Raw genomic sequence first — 23184 nt, 5'->3', positions numbered from 1 at the left:
TATACCATACTGTCCTCTGCAACCTGGGGCCAGAAAGCTGAGCCACCCCCTGTTCTTGCCAGCATTCCCAGACACTATTTCTTACACCCTGATTTGATACCCCCTCTTCCTCTCCAAAGTCTGCTCTCTCAAAGTCCCCACCAGCCGTCCCTCACGGCTCTGGCATCCCACCGACCCCACGTCCCTGGCTCTGTCCCTGGCATGCTCTTCCAGCAAAATTCCTCCCCCTGCACCTGCCTTTTCCACAATCCTTGAGCTTGATTTGTTCCTACAGCTCGTAGCAGAGGAGACCAGATTGGTCATGACAGGGTAATCTGAAGCAACGTGCGGTGCCCGGAAAGCGAGAAGGCAGGCTGCTTTGGTGGGCTCTCAGAATCCTGTTAACCCTTCCCTGTGGTTGGGGCTCTCCTTCCTCATATCCTTTTGTGAGACACAGTAGAAATTCTAGCTAGGGGCCCGAGGGGTGGTGATACAGCCTTGGCTGCATGGACCATAATGTTCACAGTGGCCTTTGGTGTTGTCCCTGGAAGACCATCAGGGGCCCATCTGTGACGGTGCTGGCAGCTGGGTCAGTTTCATGTGTAAGCTCTGGGCCAAGTGCTCTGGGGGGCAGCAGTGAGTGTCCCGGCCTGTCCCCGCAGCATTGCCAGGAGGCTGCTGCAGAGCAAGCGCCCCGTGTTGGCAGGAGCGGCTTTGCTCTCTCTGCACACAGCCCGCCGGGTGGCTCACCTGCAGACACCCCGCCCAGCTGGCTCAGCACTGGGAGCTGGGACACAGGCTCATGCCCTGGGGTACTCACCAGCTGGGGAGTGGGAGGTGAGGTAGGATGGGTCACAACAGGGGCCTGGCTGCCCTTGGCCCCCGAGGGACAGGAATGCCTGAGAGGCAGTGGGGAGCCAGACTGAGGTCCTGCTGGCCCACTAAGAACAGGGCAGTCCTGGGCCTGACCCCGGAGGAAACCGGGACACACAAGGGAAGTGACCCACTGAGGAAAGCACCCTCTGAGCTTCTGAGAGTGGAAGAGGTATGTTCTTAAGGGTAAAATGAATAAAAAAGGAGAGAGATCAAAAGGTTTCTTGAAGCAGGAATACAGCTGGAGGAAGTAAGGGACTTACCTGATTTATTTTTGCATTCGATATCGTAGCCCGTGATGGGGCTATTTCCATCAAACCCCATGGTCCACCTGAGCGTAATTGTGCGTGCTTTGACATCTTTGATCTCAATTTCGGGAGGGTCTGGGGGCTCTGTGTCATCAACAGAAAGACCAGGAGTTAGTGCAAACCAGACACAGGCATAATTGCTCATAGGAAAGCGGAGTCAGCTTTAGACAATGATGGACGCTTCTTATTCAGCAGCATCTGCTGTTTCCTAATCACATTTAGGGAGGAGCAGCTCTGCTTTTCCAAGTCTCTGGTTTTCATGACCATGATTCTAGTTTGGATCTCTAACTCAAAACCTGGATGTTAAACTTCCCTTCCGTCCTGAGAGTCCAGTACCTGGACTGCTGTGATTGACTCGTCCTCTGCCTTAGCTTCTGCAAAGGGGCTGCACCCTGACATAACCACAGGCTCTGCAAAAATGCTGCTTCAGGGCCTCTACATGTGTATTCCCGATGCTCTGAGAGTCGAGAAGTGTCAGCTAGCAGGCGGGGGCCACACGGATGCCTGAGGCCGGCACACACTTCCTGTCCTGAAGTGGCTGTTTCCTCCTTCCTACCTTGCACTGTGAGCTGAATTATTCCACGGTCCTCCCCATAAGAATTGATCGCGTGGCAGGAGAAGAAGCCAGAATCTTCTCTCACAGTTGGCAAGATCTGTGAGTAAAGCAGAAAGAAATAATCTGATTCAGTAGTGCAGAGCCAGAGAAAGAGAAATGGCTTTGGGCTGGAAGGTGTCCAATCCCTCACCCCCTGCCATCCCCACACACATGCACACCCAAACACAGACAAGCTTGTGTGTGCATGTGCGCACACACACACACACACACACACACTCACACAGATGTGCAGACCCTCTAAGGGCAAATTATTTCAGTGCAATTGCTAATGTGCACTGGGTAGATTTGATGCACATCATCCATGTCAACGGCTGGCTCATTAAATTGAATGTGTAATTTATGTGGGATGTTATGGCCAGGTTGATATGTATTCCACATACATATCTCTTTCTTTTCTTCATGGTATGACTTTAGAACATTCAAAATGGCCAGGCCTAAAGAAACATCTAAAAATACAGTTGGCCCTCTGTATCTGTGGGTTTCTGTGTCCACAGATTCAATCATGGATTGGAAATATTCAGAAAAAAAAATGCATCTGTACAGGACATATACCTACTTTTTCCTTTACATTATTTCCCATCAGCATTTACATTGTAATAGGTGTTATAAGATAATCTAGAAGTGATTTAAAGCATATAGGGGATGTGCATAGGTTATGTGAAAATACCATGCCACTTTATTTAAGGGACCTGGCAATTGCCAATTTTGGTATCCTTGGGGCCCCTGCACAGTCCCTGACTTCTGCTCCAGGTGGACTTTAGGACTGCACCCTTGTGAGAGAACCCACATCAGTGTTTCAAACCCAGAACTTTATTATTTTTCCCATGTGTGCTATAGCACCATTACCCACAATCCCCTAATTAAAAAATGCTCAGTTTACTGCCAATAGTGCTAAAAAGTATAAAGGAATATAACCCTTATTTCTAGGGTTGGTTATTCATATTGATATGAGCATTTCCATTGGATCTTTTCAAAGAAGCAACATATTTTTTATCCTAACATTTTTTGTCCCAAAGCCCATCCAACTTTTCTTTGAATAGGAAGTTAAAACATGCACCCAGCATAGCCTCTGTCTTTCTACCCAAATTAATAGCCATTTAAAAACCTTGCTTTTCACTTTTTTAAAATCCCAGCTGGATTCCCGTGTTCATAATAACATTTCTCTTGATGGTGCTCACGACAGGGCAGTACTTTTGAAGGCTGCTCGGGAATCTCTGCTGAATGAATGGGGAGGGAAACGGAGCCTCACAAATCAATTCCCACGGGTTATCTGCCCTCCATCACGGGTAGGAAAGGACAGGCACAGGCTCCAACATCGTGCTTTTACCTGCAGAGTGGAAATCACCTCCTCGCCCACCTCCTTGGTGGACACAAGGTAGCGGGCCATCTCGGGGTTGATGATCCTGTCCTCCTTCTCCCAGCGCACGATGATGGGCTTCTCGCCGTGGGCCGTGCAGCTCATCTCCTTCTTCTGCCCCTGAGTGGCCAGCGTGGTGTTTGGGTAGGACGTTATCATGGCGGGAACTGAAACACCAAGAGGGACACCAGCGTTCAGCAAAGCCGTGTTCGACTTTCCCCCCACGGCACTCAGCTAATCAGGGCTGAAGAGGTTTCCTTTGAAATAAAATGTAGTCAAGAAACCGTTGAGCAGCAGTCCTGAACCACAGGCCAGGGAGGGGCCGGGCAGTGAGGCCCGACCTCATGGCCCCCCGCGGAGGCTGGGTGTGGTTTCACCTCCACGGGGTGCTGCTCTCTTCCATGCCTGCTGAAAGCAGACGTGGTTGGGGATGTGGCCAGGGACGTGGCCGACGTTCCAAGGACACTCAGGAAAATGATCTCCCTGCTGATCAGTCTGGGAAAGAGACTTCACGTGCTCCTCTTTCTGTGATCATCTGCCTTTCCTCACTGTCCACTGTGGAGAGGAAACCTTCCTATTAGTTGTCAGGTGGACCCCGATGGCTGCCAACCCACCCTGTGATCACATTTCACCAGCCTCATCTCGTGGTTGTTACAAGCTTTGCAAATCTCTTCCAGGCACCTGAGGACCTCAAGTCTGCCCTTCCTCCCACCACGTGTAGCACAGAATCTCATCCCCGATTAAGGAGATAGAAACCTTTATTTGTGAAACTTCTCAAGTTTCCTTTCCTCTATCCAAAATTCATCCATAGACTTCCATTCTTGGCAATGGATGACATGAGATTCCACCCTTGTGTCATAAACTACCTATGAATCCAGGACAGCGTACTAAGACAATTCCTCCCTAAACTTACTCTCAGCATACAGGAAAGGATGAGGGAAGGCCGAGGCACAAACCAAAGGAGGGATGCTGGAAAAAAACTAAAGGCCGCGTGTCGCTGGTGCTTTGCTTATCTGAGAGGAGGAATTCAAAAGGTAGGCTTCCAAATCAGTTCATAAACAAAAATTAAAATAAAAATGAAAACCAAATGGCAAAGTGAGGTGAAAAGTGCCTGGGTTTGTGTTACAGATGTAAAAAAAAAAAACAAAAACGAATTCCTTGAGGGTTTGTAACTGACCTGACTCTATATTCATAGCTTTGGAGCAAAATTCATGCCAAAGAATTAACACGGAGGAGAACCTGGTTTGGCAGTATGTCTGAGGGACTGAGCAAGGTGAACACAGACACTTCGGAAGGATGTGCCCTCCCTCCAGGCCCACTGGGATTCTCCCGGATAAAGCTCTGATGAACGTGAGCTCACAAACCCAAACTATAAAGTGCATCAGAAAATACCTGCCATGATGAGAGTCAGCCCAGTAAGGACTTCAGATGAAAGGATTATTAGATTCAGAATCAAAAACAAATATGCATAATTTTTTTTCTTTTTGGTACTGGATTGAATCCAACTGCACTTAACCACTGAGCTGCATCCCCAGACCTTTTTATTTTATTTTTTAAATTTTGAGACAGGTTCTTACTAAGTTGTTTATGGCCTCATTAATTATCTTTGAACTTGCCATCCTCCTACCTTAGCCTCCTGAGTCACTAGGATTTGAAGCATGTGCCAATGCACTTGGCTAGTCATAAAATTTTAAAAGTTATTTTAAAAATGGGGGAAAGAACAAGATGTTTCAAAAGAGATAAGGAAATTTTGAAAAAAATAACCAAAATAAATCTATATTTTTACCTGATTTTTACTTCATTTCCTCAAAAAGAGGGAGAAAGGCCCTCCCTTGTTTCTAAGGTCAAGCTCACATTTGCACCCCCCTAAAACTCATGCCCTTGTGGAATTCTGGAGTATGACTTTATGTAGAAATAGTGTCTTTGCAGATATATTTAGAGAAGGTATAATTAATGTCTTTGCGGATATAATTAATGTAGTGTGTGCTCATGCTAACTAATTATATCTGCAACGACCCTCTTTCCATGTAAGGTCACAGTCTGAAGCTTCAAAGGGACATGAATTTCAGGGGAGACACTACTCAACACAAATACACGTACATTATCTAACACCTATGTACGTACATACATCTATGCTCTTACAACCTGAAAACAAGTGTACAGCCTTGCATGGTCACACCATACTTAGAGCATTTACATGATCATCAAATGTTTCCTCCATTTACCATCATCTCCCTCTTCTTCTCCAAGGCCTAGGCGATCACTAGTCTACATTTTGTCTTTTATTTCCATTTCTAGACATTTCCTACAAATGGGGCCACACAATAGCTATTCTTTTGTATGGAACTTTCTGGATATTTTTTCACTCAGCATAACACTTTCAAAGTTCATCCACACTACAGTGTGTATCAGTACTTTGTTCCTTTTTATTGCCTAATAATATTCTATTCCATGGATATGTTGCATTTGGTTTACCACTGGTGCACATTTGGGTTGTTTCCACTTTTTGGCTATTGTGAGTAGAGTAATTCTGCTATAAACATTTGCAGGTAAGTTGTATGCCGCAGTCTGGCTGGGCACAAAATCACGAGCCACTCAAGCAGGAACAAACTTTATTTTTTTTTTTCTGAGTTGCTTAGCGCCTCACTTTTACTGAGACTGGCTTTGAACTAGCAATCCTCCTGTCTCAGCCTTCTGAGCCACACCCAGCTTGAGACAGAATCTTGAAAAATTGCCCAGGCTGACCTTGAACTTGTAATCATTTTACCTCATTTTCCCAAATAGTTGGGATTACAAGTGTATACCACCACACTCTGCTTACCTTCTTTGCTTATCAAAGGTATTTATCTTTCTCCTATCCCTTCCCATCTTTATCCTAAGATTTTTTTTCCCCTTTTGGAAAGAATAGATAAATAGATCCTTTTCAAAAGTTTTGATAGTTTTCTTGGGTTTGGGTTTGTTGCTGTAGCATCAGATTTTTATTGATCAGATGTTGGCAGAGCCTCTGGCTGTTTGCAGAACCTGAAGTTGTTTACAGATTACAGGAATTCACAGAGCCTCTCACTTTTATGTAACATTTACAGCTGTTCACAGATCCCACCTTTTGTTTTCAGAGACTAGCCCTACTTGCAGAAACTCAAAACTTTATTTTTTGAAACTGCCGCCAATGCTCCCTCCGCGCCCGGGAAGATTTTCGATCAACCCACGCCTCCGTTCTCCCGCATCCCAAGAGGAGGTTCCTCCTCCGGAATTCCCTCCTACCGCACTTCCACAACCAATGGGAACTCTCCAGGAGTCCCATAGCAGGCCAAGGTGGACAGCAGGAGTCCAATATCCATATGAATGCAGATCTTAACACAATCATATCATCTCAATGGCTTGCTGGCATCACCTTTCAACCAAAAATGCCATGCATCATATTACTTGGCTGTGGCTCTTAGCAGTTGTATAGATGCTGCTTCCATTTTTCCTTGGTAAATTCTTAAGGTGCAGATCTACTGCATCATACAGCAATTTAACATTTTGAGGAACCACTGCATTTTTACCAAGTAGCAGTGCCATCTTGCATTCCCCAGATAAGGAGGGTAGAACAGGAAGTGATAGGAGCGATTTAGATTTGGATTTATGGTGAGGGAATAGGAAAGTCCCTCTCCACCCATGTGATGAGGAACTCAAAGAACACACTGGGTGCACCTGTAGGCAGGTGAGCTGCCATCTTTCTTTCCTGCTGGATGTGTGCTGGCTGTAGAAACCCCAGCTCAGCCCAGCACTGTTGCCACAGAGAGAGGTGGTTCCTTTCTAAGGATACCCTCTGTTTGAGCTCAAATCCACTAATCAAGATTTTTTTTTTATTTTTCTCATTAGGGCTAAGGGCTGAGTCAAGATAACTAGAGATCTTCAAGCTACCAGAGTGACCTAGCTTGCAAAACTGTTAATAAATAAGTTGGTGGCCCAGGAAGAAGAAAACAATTTACTTCTCATTCTTCCTGTCTGGCTGGTGAACATGAATCAGAACCTGGGAAGACCATGTATATTTTAGCTTCAAAAGGTGAACCCTGATCCCTCCCTGATTCCCAGTAAAGACCCTGGTTTCTGAAACACCCTTGTACTTCGTAGAAAACATAGAAACTCTGGTCACAAAGCTGTGTCCTGGAAGTCAGTCCACACTCAGTGCCTCACATCTCCTGGGCAACTCGGGACTATGGGCTGGACTTGCTACTGTGGAACATCTGGGAAAAGAAAGGAAATCTCTGAAATGGTCAGGCAGGAAATAAACACAGATTTCCTGTGAGGACATAGTCCGTGTGATCACTTCCCAAGTCCAAGGTCTGTTAACACTCTTGCTTCTTTGGACTCCAGCTAGAGCAAGCCAATCCCGAGCCAGGGGTTCCTAGCCTCCTGAGCTGCGAGGCAGGAGCCATGCTTTGTGCCGGCTGGAGGCCGTTTCCTAGGCCTTTACACAACACGCTGGGAGAATCAGTTTCCAAAACCCGCAGCAGCACTTTGAGGACTTGCTTCACAAGTATTTGTGCAGAAGCACTATTGCATTTTTACATAGAAGAAGTACCTTGAATAAACCGTGGGCCACTAGTTTAGGATTTGTTTGTCTTTTTCTGCAAAAAATGAGGCTAATTTTTACTCACATTTCCCCCTTGGATGAGTGCCCCATAAAAATGGACATTTGAATCCTGCCTAATAAACTCAGCTTTTAGTCAGAAGCGTTGTCACTAGTCCATGTTCCCCCATCCTGCTCAAGTACATCAGCCCTTTAAATGAAAGGCCGAAAGGAATTTTTAGGAGAATGAACCATTATCCTGGCTGCTTTGCAATGCTAATGCTTGAGGCATGACCTTTTCACTTGTCACAGCCATGGGTGCGGAGAGATGACAACATGTCAGAGCAGGAGCTTCTGCAGGCATCTCTGAAGCATCACAAATGGATGGGGTGATTTAATAGGGATTGGTGCCAAGGAGCGGCTGTGGGCCAGCTCTGCTGGCAGACAAAGGAAATCCAGACCAGGAAGGCTTTGTCCAGAGACCCTGGGCTCTGCGCTGTAGCTGCTAAATTACCCGTGAAGGAAGGCACCGTTTCACATCGCGGCAAATCAGTTTATGAGTTTCCTTCAGAAACCACGGTCTTATCTAACAGCACCTTTAGTTCTCAGCACATCTGCATTCTTATGCTTTCAGAGAGCATCCTCTGACCTATTTTCCTGCAGCATAAAGATATAATGTTGCAGGGGAGCTCTGTCACCAGCCAGGGAGAGCTGACTGGGCACATTGCTGCCCAACTCAACTGCACGGTGACATAACCTAGTTAGCTTGAGATTGGCAATCGTGGGAGCATTTACACCAGCAAAACTGGCAAATGCTAACACCCAACAGGTAACTGCTGAGCCTTTACCAGCACACTACTGATGAGAGTGTCTCACTGTAATGAGTGGTTTTTAAATGACTCAACTCTCCAAATGAGAGATTAGACGAATCTCAACCTAGACAAGCTTGTTGTCATGATTTTCTGGGTTAATCCCTTCATGTTACAAAGAAGAAAAGAGAAAAACAGAGAACAGGTATCAACATCCCAAATGCAAGAGTCAACCAGGATCTGACTTCAACCGGTCCCATTCAGAAACCATCATTATCATCTGCAATAGTGACCCTCAACCTAAGGATGGCCACTGTCCTGGATTGGCTGGGGCTGCCCATGTTTTCCTATGCAAAGTTCTGCATCCTGGGAAGTTCCTCTGTCCCTTCACTCTTTCAGAATACAGGTGGCAGAGGAGGCTATGGACCCACCAAGGCACCAAGGCTGGCCCAGCTCCAGGATGTACCAGGGACTCCCAGTGGGAGGGAGGGGAAGATGCTCTCAGGAAGGGACACGATTCTTCAATCTGTTTTTTTATTTTTTCACATGGCCCCTCCCAACATTTTAGTATGAAAACAATTTTCAAACATTCAACACATTGAGCAACTGTAGATCCACTTACCTGGATTCCAAATTAACATTCTCATTCATGGATTGGCATGAACTAGAGTTTATTTTCACTATTATTTCACCAACAACTAAAAAAAATTTTTACTGAGTACATGATTTCCATTACTCTATTTTAATTTCCTCTTAGGTGAAAACATGACTCAGTGAGGTCTCAGTGACAGGGCACTAGGATGGTGGCCTCCTGGTCTCTGTTGTGGGGGAGGGGATGCACAGGAGCCTCATATGCCCTGGACAAGGCACAGCCTCCCTTGGGACTGGATGTGATTTGGAGTCAGGTCACCCTGGTGTTGAGGGCAGGGCTTCTCTCACCTGGGTCACCTCAAAGGAGGAGGTGAGAGAGGAGATGGGGAGCACAGAGTCTGGCTCGATGGCATACGGCTCTTAGTGGGCAGGGTCCTCACTGCCCTGGACCTGGGGTTTTCAGGTTTTTTACTGGACTCAGGGGAGCTGAGTGGACTCAGGTGCTCTCAACCTGGGCTGCATCGCAGAAGCTGGAGTTACTCAAGAGCTTTTAAACATACGGTGCCCAGGGTCTCCAGGGCTGGGGCGCCACGTGGAGTTATTTAAAGGTGTGAGTGATCAAAGTGACATGCCAGGTTGAACCAGCTCCACCCAGTCGTCTCCAGTGCCCCCCCCAGCACCATCCTCGGGTCCTCCTCCTTCTCGTTCTTTCCCTCCCCCTCTTCCTCCCTTCTTCCTTCACTTCTCCTTTAATTTTCCCCTTTCTTATTCTTTTTTCTCTTCTTTCTCTATCGTTGTTTCTCACTCTTCCTCTTTTTCATTCACGATTCCATCCTAACACCAGCAGCTGACTTCTGGGGGGCTGTGCCTAGCCGCTTTCCACACACTCATACCCACCTAATCCGCACGACTCACAGAAGTGACCCAAGACATATTTATAAGTGTCACCTTCAGCAGATTCTAAATTATGCTATAAATGCATTTGAGAGATGTAGAAATAGCATTTCCAGCAGATTCTCTGGGTTGAAGTGTATATTAACAGATGTCTATGCAGATGGTCAAAGAGAAGCCAGACACTAAACACCTGCTTTGAAGGGGCAAAAATAAAGACTGGAATGAGACTTTTAACATTAATTTCATATTTGACATCTTCTCTCCTTTCTCCTTAATTTCCAAGTAAGGAAACAGAGAACAGGAAGGATTAAAACTGGCAAAGACTAGAACTATTCTGTTTGTGCTTCTCTTCTACCCTTCACCCAAAGCTCTATTCTTCTCTACTATGATATTAAAAAAAATAAAATTAGTATCTCCACAAAAGTAATACAGTGAGGCTATCTTCATTAATTCCTAAAATATTTCATATCCCTGACCTCTTTCTTCCTCTCTTCCTCCAGGGTTTGGGAAGCTGGCAGGCCAAAGTTCATGCCACACCAAGTCAGCAGTGCACGTGTCCCTGGGCCTCCTCTGAGCAGAGATCACTTTCATGTGCATGATCTGAGAGCAACACGTGTGTGTGTGTCCTCAGGAGAGTTTCTTAATTTCATACATAATAAAACAGGATGCGGGAAAGGAATCAGCCTAAAGCCATGCAACTGGTAAATGGGAGATCTAGAGGAAGAATCCAGGTCTTCTGATTCCAAGTGCAAAGCTTTGGCCTGCCTATGGCAGAGGAGCTGAGGCTGGCCCACAGGGCACAGGATATCTGACCACTGGGGTCTCTTGTTCCCTAACTCTGTCTCAGGACCACAGCATCCCCAGAAGTCCCTGGATCTAGGGATGAATCCATACAGGGCTCCATCATTTTTCTCTGAGTCTTGAGAATTATGTAGCCAGTCTTGCCTGCGTCATCCCCCAACATGCAATGGGGTTGAAGGATGGGTGTCGGGATCCTCATTTGGCAAAATATACATAACACAAATTTTGCCATTTTAATAACTTTAGGTGGTGCTAAGTACGTACATTCACATTATTGTACAACTGTCACCACAGTCCAGTCCCCCAAACTCTTTCCTCTTCCCAAACTGAAATGTGGTACACCCTAAACAATGACCCTTCACCTCTCCTCCCAAAGCCCCAGAACATGGCATCCACCATTCAACTCTGTCTCATGAATGTGACAGCTCTAGGGACCTCAAGTGAGTGGGCTCACCCAGTGTTGGTCCCTTTGTGACTGGCTCATGTCATTTAGTGTGACGTCCTCAATTCCATGTACCTTGCAGCCTGTGTCAGAATTTCCTTCTTTCTTAAGCTAACACATGAAGAAACCACATTTTCTTTAGTGTTGATGGACGCTTGGGTGGCTCCCACTTTTTGGTTATTGCAATGATCCTTGTGTGAAAAACATTATTTTTTTTTAAAAAAAAGTGAGTAGAAAGGGGAAAAGGATTACAATTCCTTGTCTGCTACTCCTCCAGCTGTCCTAAGGCCGAGCAACACTGCCCCTGTTTGAGGTCTCTGCCACTTAGTTTTATTTCCATTTCCTCATCTGTAAGAACAATGAGACCAGCAGCCTCCTAGGGCTCTGATGAGGATTAATGAGATTATGTTAGTGGAACCCACTGAGGGTGTCTGAAGAAAGACCCTGCAGAAACACAGTGTGATTATCACCGCTGCAGAATCAAAAATTCCTCCTTGTCCAAATACTTATTGTTCATAAAAGTTTTAGCAAGTGAGGCTGCCTACTGGGCAGCTCTAATCCCTATAAAGAAAATGATTTCTCCAGCCAGGAATTAATAAGTTCTTAGCACATACTGAAATATCTTCTCGGCTGGGTTATTATGCTTACATAATGAAGTTACTTTGATTATAACCATTCATCAAATACATGTTTCCAAGCTCGAGTGGGCTGTGTTTGATGTTAGGCGTTAGCAGGAATGACAACATCTCCACTCCCTGGCAGCTTTGCTGGGGCCTCCTGACAGGATTGAACGTGTCAGGGCGAAGTCGGAGAATGTTTAGGGTTCGTATTATATTCACTCTGAAGTTGTTTCTAGTCACATCACTGGAGGAAGGTTGATTCATTTCGCATGACAAGCACGAATATTAACCAAACGATATTAAAACAGCACTTTCTTCCAATTTACATGGAGATAGGCAGGTCCTTACTGCCACAGCTCTTCCTTTTTGGTCATGTATACGATGCTTTCTTTTGCTCAATAAAAAAGAAAACTTTCTAGATGCAAATCACCTGCTCAAAAGTTAGTTTATTTACTATTTTCATTCTTCATTAGGAAGAAGAATGAAAATAGTAAATATACTTTGGATCTCCTATCAACGACAATTGTAAAAACAAACAAAGGAAAAATTGTAATGAAGTGGCCCAGGGCATCATGAAATATTGGGTGAGAATATCAATCAGGAAAAATAATTATGTGTGGTATGTTAGCTATTTCTGAAGAAGACCGCCAGCAACCCACCTCCTGGAATCCTAAGCCTTGTGGAGGTCATTCTAACATTTACCAGTCACAGTCCCCATGGCCATAGAATATGGCGGGGGTAGCATTACATCACTGAGATGAGATTACAGAAGGACTGAATTTTATCTTGGGTGCTCGCCTCGGACATCACTCACTCCAGGGACACCTGCCACAATGTCACCATGATACTCCCAAGTGGCCCATGGAGAGGACTAGGAGAAAATCGAGCATTAGGCCAATGGTGGGTCAGTTCCTCCCAGAGTCTTGGAAGTGAAGTTCCCCCAGCCAGTCTTCCCCCACTGAGTATTCTGATATAGTTTTCAGAAGGCAAGCAGTTTCCATGGAAACAGAACCAGCAGCTTCCAAGTGGCTTGTGGAGGGACAGAGGAGTTGGATTCCAAGGTCTGTTCTAACTTTTGAGCAGGTGATTTGCATCTAGACAGCAGTTTGCCATGGAGACACCGACAGAGAAGAGAAACCGTCATCCTCACCCACACCAGATGTAGATGGCAGGGGTCTCACACCCACTGCCTTGAAGCAGCAGCAGCAACGCACATGGCCTGTGGCTGCGAGGACTCGGCGTAGGGCTCCTGGCCACACACATGCTACCTCCCTCTTCAGGACACCCAGGGGCTTCCTGCCCTGAAGATCCTCCTCCAAGAAGTCTCCATGCCAGGACTCTCTTCCTGCCTCTAAACTTCCAATCCTTGGCATATTTCTAATTTCTGAAAATTTGCCCTTGAAGTCTTCTGGCCCTGTGGTCTCTAGTGGTCAATATTTACTTCCCAGGGTACCCTCTTCATTTAGCCATTGACCACAAGCTCCCCTTGGCTTCTACTTGATGATCTGAATTCATGCCATCTTTTTCTGCATGCTTGTGTGATTTGACTATGTTAGGGTCAGGGAAATCAAATGTCCTTTGAAAACCTCCTCCCGTGACGATGGCGGCGATGAGCATACCAACTCTGCTGAGCTTTAATCTTGCAGCAAGCCTAGGACCAAACGGCCACTATTACTCCAATTTTGTGAAGGCAGAAACAGGCACAGAGGCTGAAATGACTCGCTCAGGGTCACGCGGAGCCAGGATGCCAACACGCGCAACCTCCACTTCTACCTCCCGAATCGTAGACAACTGAATCATAGACAACTCAGGTCTTGCCAGTTTCCGTACACACAATAGCATCGCACGTCCACATACTTCTCTGTCTTCTCCCTCCCGTTTGTTTGCTTGTATGGATAGAGCCACAGGCTTTCACTGCTGTATAATGTTTCTTTTATGAATGTTCCACTTTATTTATCTGAGGGGTTTCAGATTTCATTTATTGAAAACAATACACCTATGATCATTTTTGAGTGTGAACCCTGGTCATGTATGCATGAATTCCTCTAAAGTACATGCACAGGAGTGAATTTCCCAGTCACGGAATCAGTGCATCTTCAAATTTAAGACATGCTAGTTTTCAAAGACGATTGCACATATCCCCAGCAATCTTGTTATAATTTGTTTAGAACAGTGGCTCTTTAAAAGAGTTCCCGAGCCAACAGCATAAGCAACAGCATAACTTGCTAGACATGCAAATTCAGCAGTCCTACCATCTGCTTGAAGAGGACCACGTCTAGAGACCTGTTCTGTGCACACTCCCTCTATCCAGGGCCCCAGACCTTCCTCTCTCTGCTCTGTGTGAGAACTGTTGTGACAGGATCTGGAACAGATGTGGAGCAGAGATGCTCTGAGCCTGATTCTTCGCCTGTGGAATGGGTACGAGGGTGATGACGGCTTCCATTAGAGGAGCTACAGAATAAACACGTGAAAAGTCCATCCAGAATGGGAAATGTTAGTGATGTGGGCCATTTTCCTCCAGTTAGTGTTTGCATCCGTGACTTGATTTCCTAGCTAGATTATATACCCCTCTAAGGCAAAAGGGAAGGACAATAGGGAAAACTGAAAACAATGTTCAGATGATAGGATTATGGAGGCTTTAAAGATTTAAGCCTGTAGTCATAATAAATACAGCTTGTTTAAAGTAAATTTCACAGACACAGCTTCCAAATGAAGTATTGGCTAATCTGGGAAATGATATAATGGTCATGTCTATCAAATTACCTAAATTTTGACAAGATAGATTTTAAAAAGGAAAAAGGGGATATTTAAAATGCTAAATTCTGTTAAAGTGATAAGAAAAAAGATGATGGTCTGCTTGCTTTAGAAGAAGAGGGTTCAAGGTCGTTTCCAAAGAGATTCCTGCTGCAGATAGAGAGGGCTTAGGTGTGTACACATGTGTGCATGAGTGTTCCTATGGTAGCATGTATGGTCATATGTGTGCACACACATGTATGGATGTGTGCCTGTGCTCACGTGTGTGATGTGTGTGTGTGTGTTGGAAGCACAGAAGCAATTCTAGGGTTACTGAAGCATTTGAATTATCTTACATTTTTCTCCCAAATTTTATGAAGCCAAGAAGATGTGCATTTTTAATGAAGTGTGTTTGAAAGAATCTATATAATTACATTTTTTTTCTGATTTAAGAACTTCCTCCCTCCAAAAGGAAAACTTCAGAGTCAGATGTCTCCCCACTCTCATCTGGTTATGCAGGTCTGCTGAAGCACTGCTGGATGAGTGGTGCTCAGAGTACTCAGAGACTCAGAGTATACCAATTATGCTGCAGACAGACAGGCAGACAGACGGGCTTCACAAGAGCAAGAATGCAGGTGGAGCAGTACAGAAGCCAGCCCCTGCCTCGCCTGCCTGCCGCCAGAGATCACTGTGGGGGAGGTGCTGCTCACATACTGACCCAGAGTAGTAATGACACAAAGGGACAGAGCCTGTGTCCTTGCTTTTGAGTAAATGCCAGGAGAAGCATGCATGAGTGTGCACACACACACGCATGCATGCATGCACATACTTGCAACACACATGTACATGTGCACAGTCATGCACAGACACACATGCATACAACACTCTTGCATGCCAGGCACACTTGTACACATGCACACACACACACACTTGCATGTACTCAAACACACCTAAAACTAGTGCTCTTTCTTGCATTGCAATGGGTACATGAGCTTTACAACCAGGAGTAAATCACAACCAGGGGACATTTGGGGAATATTTCCGGCATAGCCATGGGCAGGCAGCGTCTCTACATTGCCTCCTATTCATGTCAGCTGATACATCCTCAAAAGGAAGAAGCAGAAAGAAACGCAGGATTGTTGGCAAACAACACTGTTAATCAGGGGATATATAATGACCCAGCAGCTCTCAGGGGGTTCTTAGATTTCAGAGGCTTGTGAAGCAACATGTGTGACGGTCCCTCCCAGGGGAGGTGAGCAGGCACTAATTGAGGTATTGACAGTTCTAAATGAAGCAGAAACCTGCTAGGAAGATTCAGCCTCAAAGAAAATGAGGGCTGCTAAGCAGTGCATGGGGACCTGGGTGGCTTTCACTCACTGCTCCTCCATGCAGGAAGTGTGCTCCCCAAACCAGCTGCAGGTCCCTCACAGCACATGGTCCTGAGCGAAAAAGCCACAAAAATGACTTGACAAAGTACTAGAGAGCTCTCCTGGATGACCTCACCAAGCCTTGGTTTTGTGCATGAATCTCTACATCGCATAATTGTCCTTATACAGATGGAAAACAGATGTAGGAAACATTTAAAAATATCCAAGGGTACTAGGTAATGTTTAAAAGCATCTCCTATCCTTTCTCCTGAGCAAGGATTTGTAGCATTCTTCTCTGCGTCTTTCTTGGAGAGAATTTACACACCAGGCACCAGGGGAGTTTGCTTTATCAGACCCTGTCCATGGAAGCATCTTAGCTGTGCAGGTCCCTTGGGGCTGGGGGCAGCACCTGCTTCCTCCCATAGAGCCTCCTATGCCCGGGGTAGGGCACTGTGTGTTGGACACCTGTTTAAGCTGGGCTCTAGGGTCAGGGCATGTAGCCACTAGGTGCCTTGTGAGTTTGGGTGTACCTGTGTGGACAGCAAATGAGCCTTTACCTTAGTAGGCATGTCCCTATGCAGGGACAGCATGCAAGGCTTAACCCTAGAGCTGCTTGGAAGGGCTGGGGATGTGAGGTCAGGGGTCAGGGAGGCAGCTTTGCCAGGGAAAAGGTTCTCAGAATTGAGTCTGCTTTGGAGCCACCCAGAGGATACCTTAAAGCAGAGATAGCTGTTCCCTGCTCAGGTGGGGGGTGCACTCCCGGGAAGGACCAGAGTGCTTGCATGGCTAGCCATTCCCAGGAGACAGTGGTGACCAGCTGTGAGAGCCCTGGCCCAGACAATGGCTGAGTCTCACATCAACATTTGCTGATGGCTTTACACAGCCCTTTGGACTGTGTGATATTATTTATATAAAAAAATATAAATAATACTTAGAAAAAAATCTAAATAATGTTTACAGCCAACCCACAATCCTTTCTCCCTGATATTTGCAAAATCACTAAAGCAAAATAAAACAAAATAAAACCTCTTAGGTGAATATTTTCAGGAAGAGAAAGAATTCATGAACTTGATACCTAAGAAGGAAACCCTAAAGGTGCTTCTCAGTGGGTTTGACTGTGTGAACTTGGAAGAACTCTGAATAGCCATACACAGCAAACAAATAAATACGCAAAACAGAATTCTAAAAACATGGAAAATTGGCATAATACTGTAATGTGTAACAGACAAAAGGATTACCATGTGATAATGAGGGTTTATAAACATTAAAAAAGGTATTTCAGGAAAATTCAAAAAGATATATATATATATATATATATATATATATATATATATATATATATATATAGAGAGAGAGAGAGAGAGAGAGAGAGAGAGAGAGAGAGAGAGAAAGGTAATTTAAAAAGAAAAAAAATGAAAATTTCAATAATTAAATGTCAAGATCCTTGACTTCTTTGGTTATGAAATTAAAAGAATTTCCCTGCCAATGCAAAACAGGCTAAATGCTGAAAGTGTCCTGCTCAGAGACAAGGGCACTCAGCTCCTACAAAGGGCAATGCCAATTGGCACAGCCTTCTGGAAACAGTTTGGCCAGGAGTAGAACATTTGAATGAACACATCTTTTGAGTCTACATCCCATTTATTGTTTTTTAATCCTAAGAATCAATTAAATGTATATTATAATGGTTAATCTGAATTGTCAACTTGATTGGAATTAGAGATGCCAAGATCTAAGAGGCTTCTGGATGTGCCAATGAGGGTGTGTCTAGGAGTGATTGGCATGTGGGTCAGCCAACTGAAATGGAGACTCTCCCTAAGTGTGGGCAGCACCGTCCAATAGGATGGAGGCTTGGATGGAATAAAAGGTGGAAGAACAAGGGAGAGGCAGCAGATGCAAGCTCAATTCTTCCTGAACGTGTTCTTGATTGCTGCTGCGATCCTCTGAGGATGTAGGACTCCAGATTCTTCACTCTTCCAAAGGGGACTCCGCCAGTGATTCTCCAGGGAGTTTCCAAAAGCCTTCAATCTGGAACTGGGGTAGCACTGTTGGTCCTTCTTGTTCTGGGGCTTCAGCTTCTTGGATTGTGCAGCTACTGGTTCCTCCAGCTCTCCAGCCTGCAGACGGCCACTGTGGACTGTCCAGCTTCTGGTGATGTAAGCCAGTCTCACAAATCCCTTTTTTATAATCATCCTTCCTGTTGATTTTGTTCCTCTAGGGAACGCTGACTAATACGTATGCATACAGTTTACTTATAAGAATGTTCCTTGCAGCCTTCTTGATAACAGGAGATTGAATCACAGCATGATGTTCATGGTACTTAAGTCATTACATTTCTATAGAATAGAATATTGTCCAGTCATTAAAACACTGAAAACTACACTTAAAAGCTCATAAAGATACCTGTGTGAGTTTACTTGATGAGGGATACTATAGCAAAATAGGAGACTGAGTGCCTTAAATAACTAGAATGTCTGTCTGTGTAGTTCTGGAGGCTGGAAGTCCAAGATCAGGGCTCCAGGAGGGCTGGTTCCTCCTGAGGCCTCTCTGCTTGGCTCAGGTTTGTCTTCTCCTGTGTCCTACAGGGCTTCCCTCTGCGCATATCTGTGTCCTGGTGTCCTTTCATAAAGGCACAGTCAAGTTGCAGCAGAGCCCAACCCTGGAGACCTGTTTAAAGTTATCACCACCTATGGCCCTGTCTGCACATGAAGTCACGTGGGGAATCAGGGCTTCAGCACAGCAAGACTGGGGAGGACTTGATCCAGCCAAGAGCAACAGGCATGATGCATTGTCAACGGAATAAGAAGGCCTGTGTGGCAGGATACTTCTATTATTAAAATATGCCTATAAGTTTTTCTTTGTCTCTTCTCTAAACACATCTTTGTGTGTATGTGTGTGTGTGTTTATATTTATATAATATATGGAATGAGAATAAAAATGTCTTAAAAGATAATACATATGTTAATATCAGTACATAATATATAATTTCACTTTCTACTTATTTCCGATTTGTCTAAATATTTTCTAGTAAACATGTTATTTATTTAGTATTTTATTTAGAGACAGGGTCTTACTGAGTTGCTTCGGGCCTCTCTAAGTTGTTGAGGCTGGCCTCCAACTTGTGATCCTCCTACCTCAGCCTCAGAGCCATGGGGATTACAGGTGTGCACCACCAGGCCCAGCTTCCAATTTTCTAAAATATATAAATAAGGTCACGTTTGGAGGTTCTGGGTAATGACTTCTTCCTATGGTGACTCAGGGCTCTTAGGGGACAAGAGACAAGGCTCTTAGGGACAAGCATCCCTCCATACAAGCAGAATTCAGTGGCCTTTTTGTTCTTGGCTTTGGAAGTTACAGAGCGTTACTTGTGCTGCTGGTCGGGCTGTCTGTCAGGGGCAGGTGTCAGTGTGCTCAGAGACCATAACAAAATCCCAGGCTGGGCAGGGTAAGCCACAGCTGTTTACTGTCTCACAATTCTGGGGTTGCTAGTCCGAGATCACGGTCCTAGAAGGATTGATTTCTGGTGAGGCCTCTTTTCCTGGCTTCCAAATGGCCCCCTTTTTGCTGTGTCCCCACCTGGCTGCGGAAAGAAAGATGAGCTCCGGCATCTCTTCTTATAAGGACACTGTTTTCAGGGATTTGGGTCCCACTTTCATAAACTGATGTAATCTTTTAAAAAATTTATTAATTTATTTATTTTAATTAGGTATAGATGACAGCCGAATGCACTTTGATTCATTGTGTACAACTGCAGCACAACTTCTCATTTCTCAGGTTGCACATGACATAGCGTTGCACCCTATGTGCAGTCATATATGTGCCTAGGGTAATGACGTCCATATCATTCCGCCATCTTCCTGCCCCCGTGGCCCCTCCCCACCTCTCCCTCCCCTTGCCCAATCAAAGTTCCTCCATTTTTCCCATGCCCCCCCCTCCCCCGCCACCATTATGGCTCAGTACTTGCTTATCAGAGAGAACATTCAGCCTTTGGTTTTGGGGGATTGGCTAACTTAGCATGATATTCTCCAACTCCATCCATTTACCTGCAAATGCCGTAATTTTATTCTCTTTTAATGCTGAGTAATGTTCCATTGTGTATGTATACCATGGACTATTACTCAGCACGTTATTTTTATCAGCAGAAAAAAAAATGAAACGATTGTGCTTTCCACAAAATAACACACTAGGGTGAGTTGAAGTTCTTATTAACAAACATCCCTGATTCAAATCTGGGCAGCTTCATGCCCTTCCAAGAAAGGGCCCAGGACACGCCTTGCCTTTCAGCCTGGACTGGCAGCTCTGCCAGGGCTTCATTCCTGGGCTGTTCCAGGAAGGGTGCCCTCGCCAAAGAAAGTGCATCCAACTTGAAAAGGCCGGGCATGAGATCCGCCCAGTGAGCTCTTGCTCCCACCATGTCCCCTGGAGTTCAAGGTGCTGCCTGAGCTCGCGTGCCTCCTGGCCAGGATTCTCACCCCCAGGGAGAAGCTAGAGAAAGGCAGTATTTCCTCTCAGGCTCCCATGTGAAGTGGCCCTGGCTGTGCGAGACTGTGCAGAGAGTCTGTGAACACTTCCGTTCTCTACATCAAGGTCCAGGTTCACCCCCACGGCTCTCCCTTGGGTTGTGGCCGAGAGGTGCCAAGGCAGCTGCGGCAGCCATCTGCCCCCTCCTGACTCCTCACCCCATTAAAAACCAAACACCAACCTAAAGCAGCCCGATCCCCTAGGGAGAGCTAAGAACCTTTTGCTCATGACAGGAAGCATCTCTCTGCCTCCAACAAAGGAAAAAGCCCTCCAAACAAGCAGCCCCCAGAGAGAAGATGTGAGCGATTGTGCTTTCTTTTTTCCTTTTCGGAAGCTCTGAGAACAAGCTGACAGCTAAATGAGGGGCACTATTCTGAGAACTCGCAATCAGGATTAATTGCGGGTGAGGTTTGTGAGCTCAGACAGGCTGACAGTGGCCGCTTGGACAGGGAGTGATCCCCACCTTCTGACAGGGACTGGAGGAGCTGTTGCTATGGCGGATGAGGAGCACCTGCTTCTGCCTTGACAACAGCCCCGGCAGGAGGTTGCTAGGGAAGCAGTGGGGGAGGGTGGCCAGAAGGCTGTGCATCATGTGTGTCCAACCGTGGACCTTCCCGCACGACACGGGCTTTGAACACAATGACAACCAGGAGGAAACAGGTAAAGACAGGAACTGCTTCGTGTTTTCTAGACTCCAATCAGAGGGGTCTGCACCTGCTGGGGCTCCCACACCTGTCCTTCGTCTTCGTCCCTCCTGTCCACTCTTAATGTCCACTCATCTGTTCGCATGGTCTCAATGATGTATTTATAAAGCCCTGACCCCACTCTCCTGAGCTGCAAGTCCGTCCGATAGGTGTATCCCATCGGATGGCTCACCATGTCCTCGCACTCTACATGGCAAATGGAAATGTGGTCCCTGCCACCAAATCCCTCCCTCTCCCTGTTCCTGTGTTCCAAGGTCCAGGGTGGACCAACTCCAAGGCCCCACAGCCAGTCAGGAACCTGGTGCTTTTTGGTCTACATTCATTGCTTCTTCAGTCAGACTTGCCCTTTCTCGTCCCCTGGCCCTCACATTAGGTGTGGCCTTAATCAGGATGGTTGAGCTGGGGTGGACAAGGGTGCTCTCACTGATGATCTGTCTGTTCCCTTCTGTCTCTCTTGGCTCCAACCTATTACAGGTCTCTGCCAGGTCTGCTCCCAAAGTGTCACTTCCAGTAGACATCCTCGCTTGCAATTGGCAATGACATCTTGTTATTTACAATAAACTCAGTTTCCACAGCTTCAAATTAAAGATACTTTCTAATCTTGCTGCAAACTTTGGTTGTGGCTCCCAACCACACTTGTCCTTCACCCAAACAGTCCAGCATCACACTCACTTCACAAGCCACCCCCTGTTTTTTTGTGCTCTAGGAACATAACTTTCCTTTTCCAGGCATGGCCGCTGCCACTGTTGGGCCTTGTGGAAAATAATCTGTTTCCCAGGCTGAATTCCACTCGATGGTGTTGACCTTAAGTCCCATCTCCTCCACAAACCCCCTTAGCCTCCCCTCTGCAGGCTGGCTCCTTCTCTGAAGTCCTACAACATTTAATGAACACATCATACACATAACCATCGTTGTCTTTTGGCATTAGTTTTTAAAAACTATCTACTTTGAAATGTAGACCTACAGGGAGTTGCAATAGTAGCATGGAATCCTGTGCCCTTCACTTGGCTTTTCACAGAATTGCCACGTTAAGTGATTGAGGCACAATATGGAAATCAGGAAAGTGACATTAGGACATTACTAGTTACCATTATTGAATAGACAGTACACTGCCACCACCTTCTATCCTGCATTCGTGTGTGTGTGTGTGTGTGTGTGGTCCTAGTTGACTCCACCCCAGCAGGGGACCCCGGTCAAGTCACAGAACTGTGCATTGCCACAGGTCCTCCGGTCTTGACCTTTGTATTTGTGCCCAGCCCCACCCACCCCTGTTCCTGTCCCTCGGCAGTACTGATTTATCCTCCATCTCTGCAGCTTTGCTGTTTTGAGGATGTTTTATTAAACATGGCCTTTGGAGGCCGACTGTGTTTCACTCAAGTCAAGTCCTACAGGTCCAGCAGGTCACTGTGTGCCTGGGCGGCTGGTCCCCTGTTACTGCTGAGCAGTACTATTCCATGGTATGGACAGACGGATTCCTTGGCTGGTCACTTGCTGAGGAACATTTGGGCTGTTTTTACAATCTGGCTGTTATGAGTAAAGCCACTGTGACCATGCCTGTACAGGGTCATTTTGTGAATGTAAGTTTTCATTGCTCTGAGAAAAATGTCCGAGAGTATGCCTGCTGGTTCACATGGGAAGTATATGTCCAGGTTTATAAAAAAATGCCAAATTGTTTTCCAGAGGCTGCATCATTTTACATTCCCACCAGCACTGTGTGAGAGAGGTCCGGTTTTTCTGCATCTTCTCCAGCTTGTGTCATTATAATTGTTTTTTTTTTTTTAATTTGCACTGTGTTCTTTTCTTAAAATTTATTTATTTTTTTTAATTAGGTGTATATGACAGAAGAATGAATTTTGATTCATTGTACACAACTGCAGCACAACTTCTCATTTCTCTGGTTGTACACAATGTAGTATAGCTCCATATGTGCAGTCATACATGAACCGAAGGTAAGGATGTCCATCTCCTTCCATCATCCTTCCTGCCCCCCTCCCCTCTCCTCCCTCCCTCCCTCCCC

General features: G+C 45.7%; 1 protein-coding gene across 1 annotated transcript in view; it reads right to left on the bottom strand.

Moving 5' to 3' along the window:
- The window catches only part of Dscam (DS cell adhesion molecule), a 563164-nt gene that overhangs the window by 125127 nt on the left and 414853 nt on the right, over window positions 1-23184 (bottom strand). Inside the window, exons 12-14 of the mRNA XM_071615768.1 lie at window positions 3104-3300; window positions 1717-1813; window positions 1116-1244 (exon numbers count right to left, since the gene is read on the bottom strand). Coding sequence (XP_071471869.1) covers window positions 1116-1244; window positions 1717-1813; window positions 3104-3300 — 423 coding nt within the window. The remainder of the gene's footprint in view (window positions 1-1115; window positions 1245-1716; window positions 1814-3103; window positions 3301-23184) is intronic.

This window comes from Marmota flaviventris, chromosome 8 (assembly GCF_047511675.1).
Source record: "Marmota flaviventris isolate mMarFla1 chromosome 8, mMarFla1.hap1, whole genome shotgun sequence".
Classification (NCBI taxonomy): domain Eukaryota; kingdom Metazoa; phylum Chordata; class Mammalia; order Rodentia; family Sciuridae; genus Marmota; species Marmota flaviventris.
The sequence above is the reverse complement of the archived record's forward strand: the minus strand, read 5'-3'. Positions and strand labels throughout refer to the sequence as shown.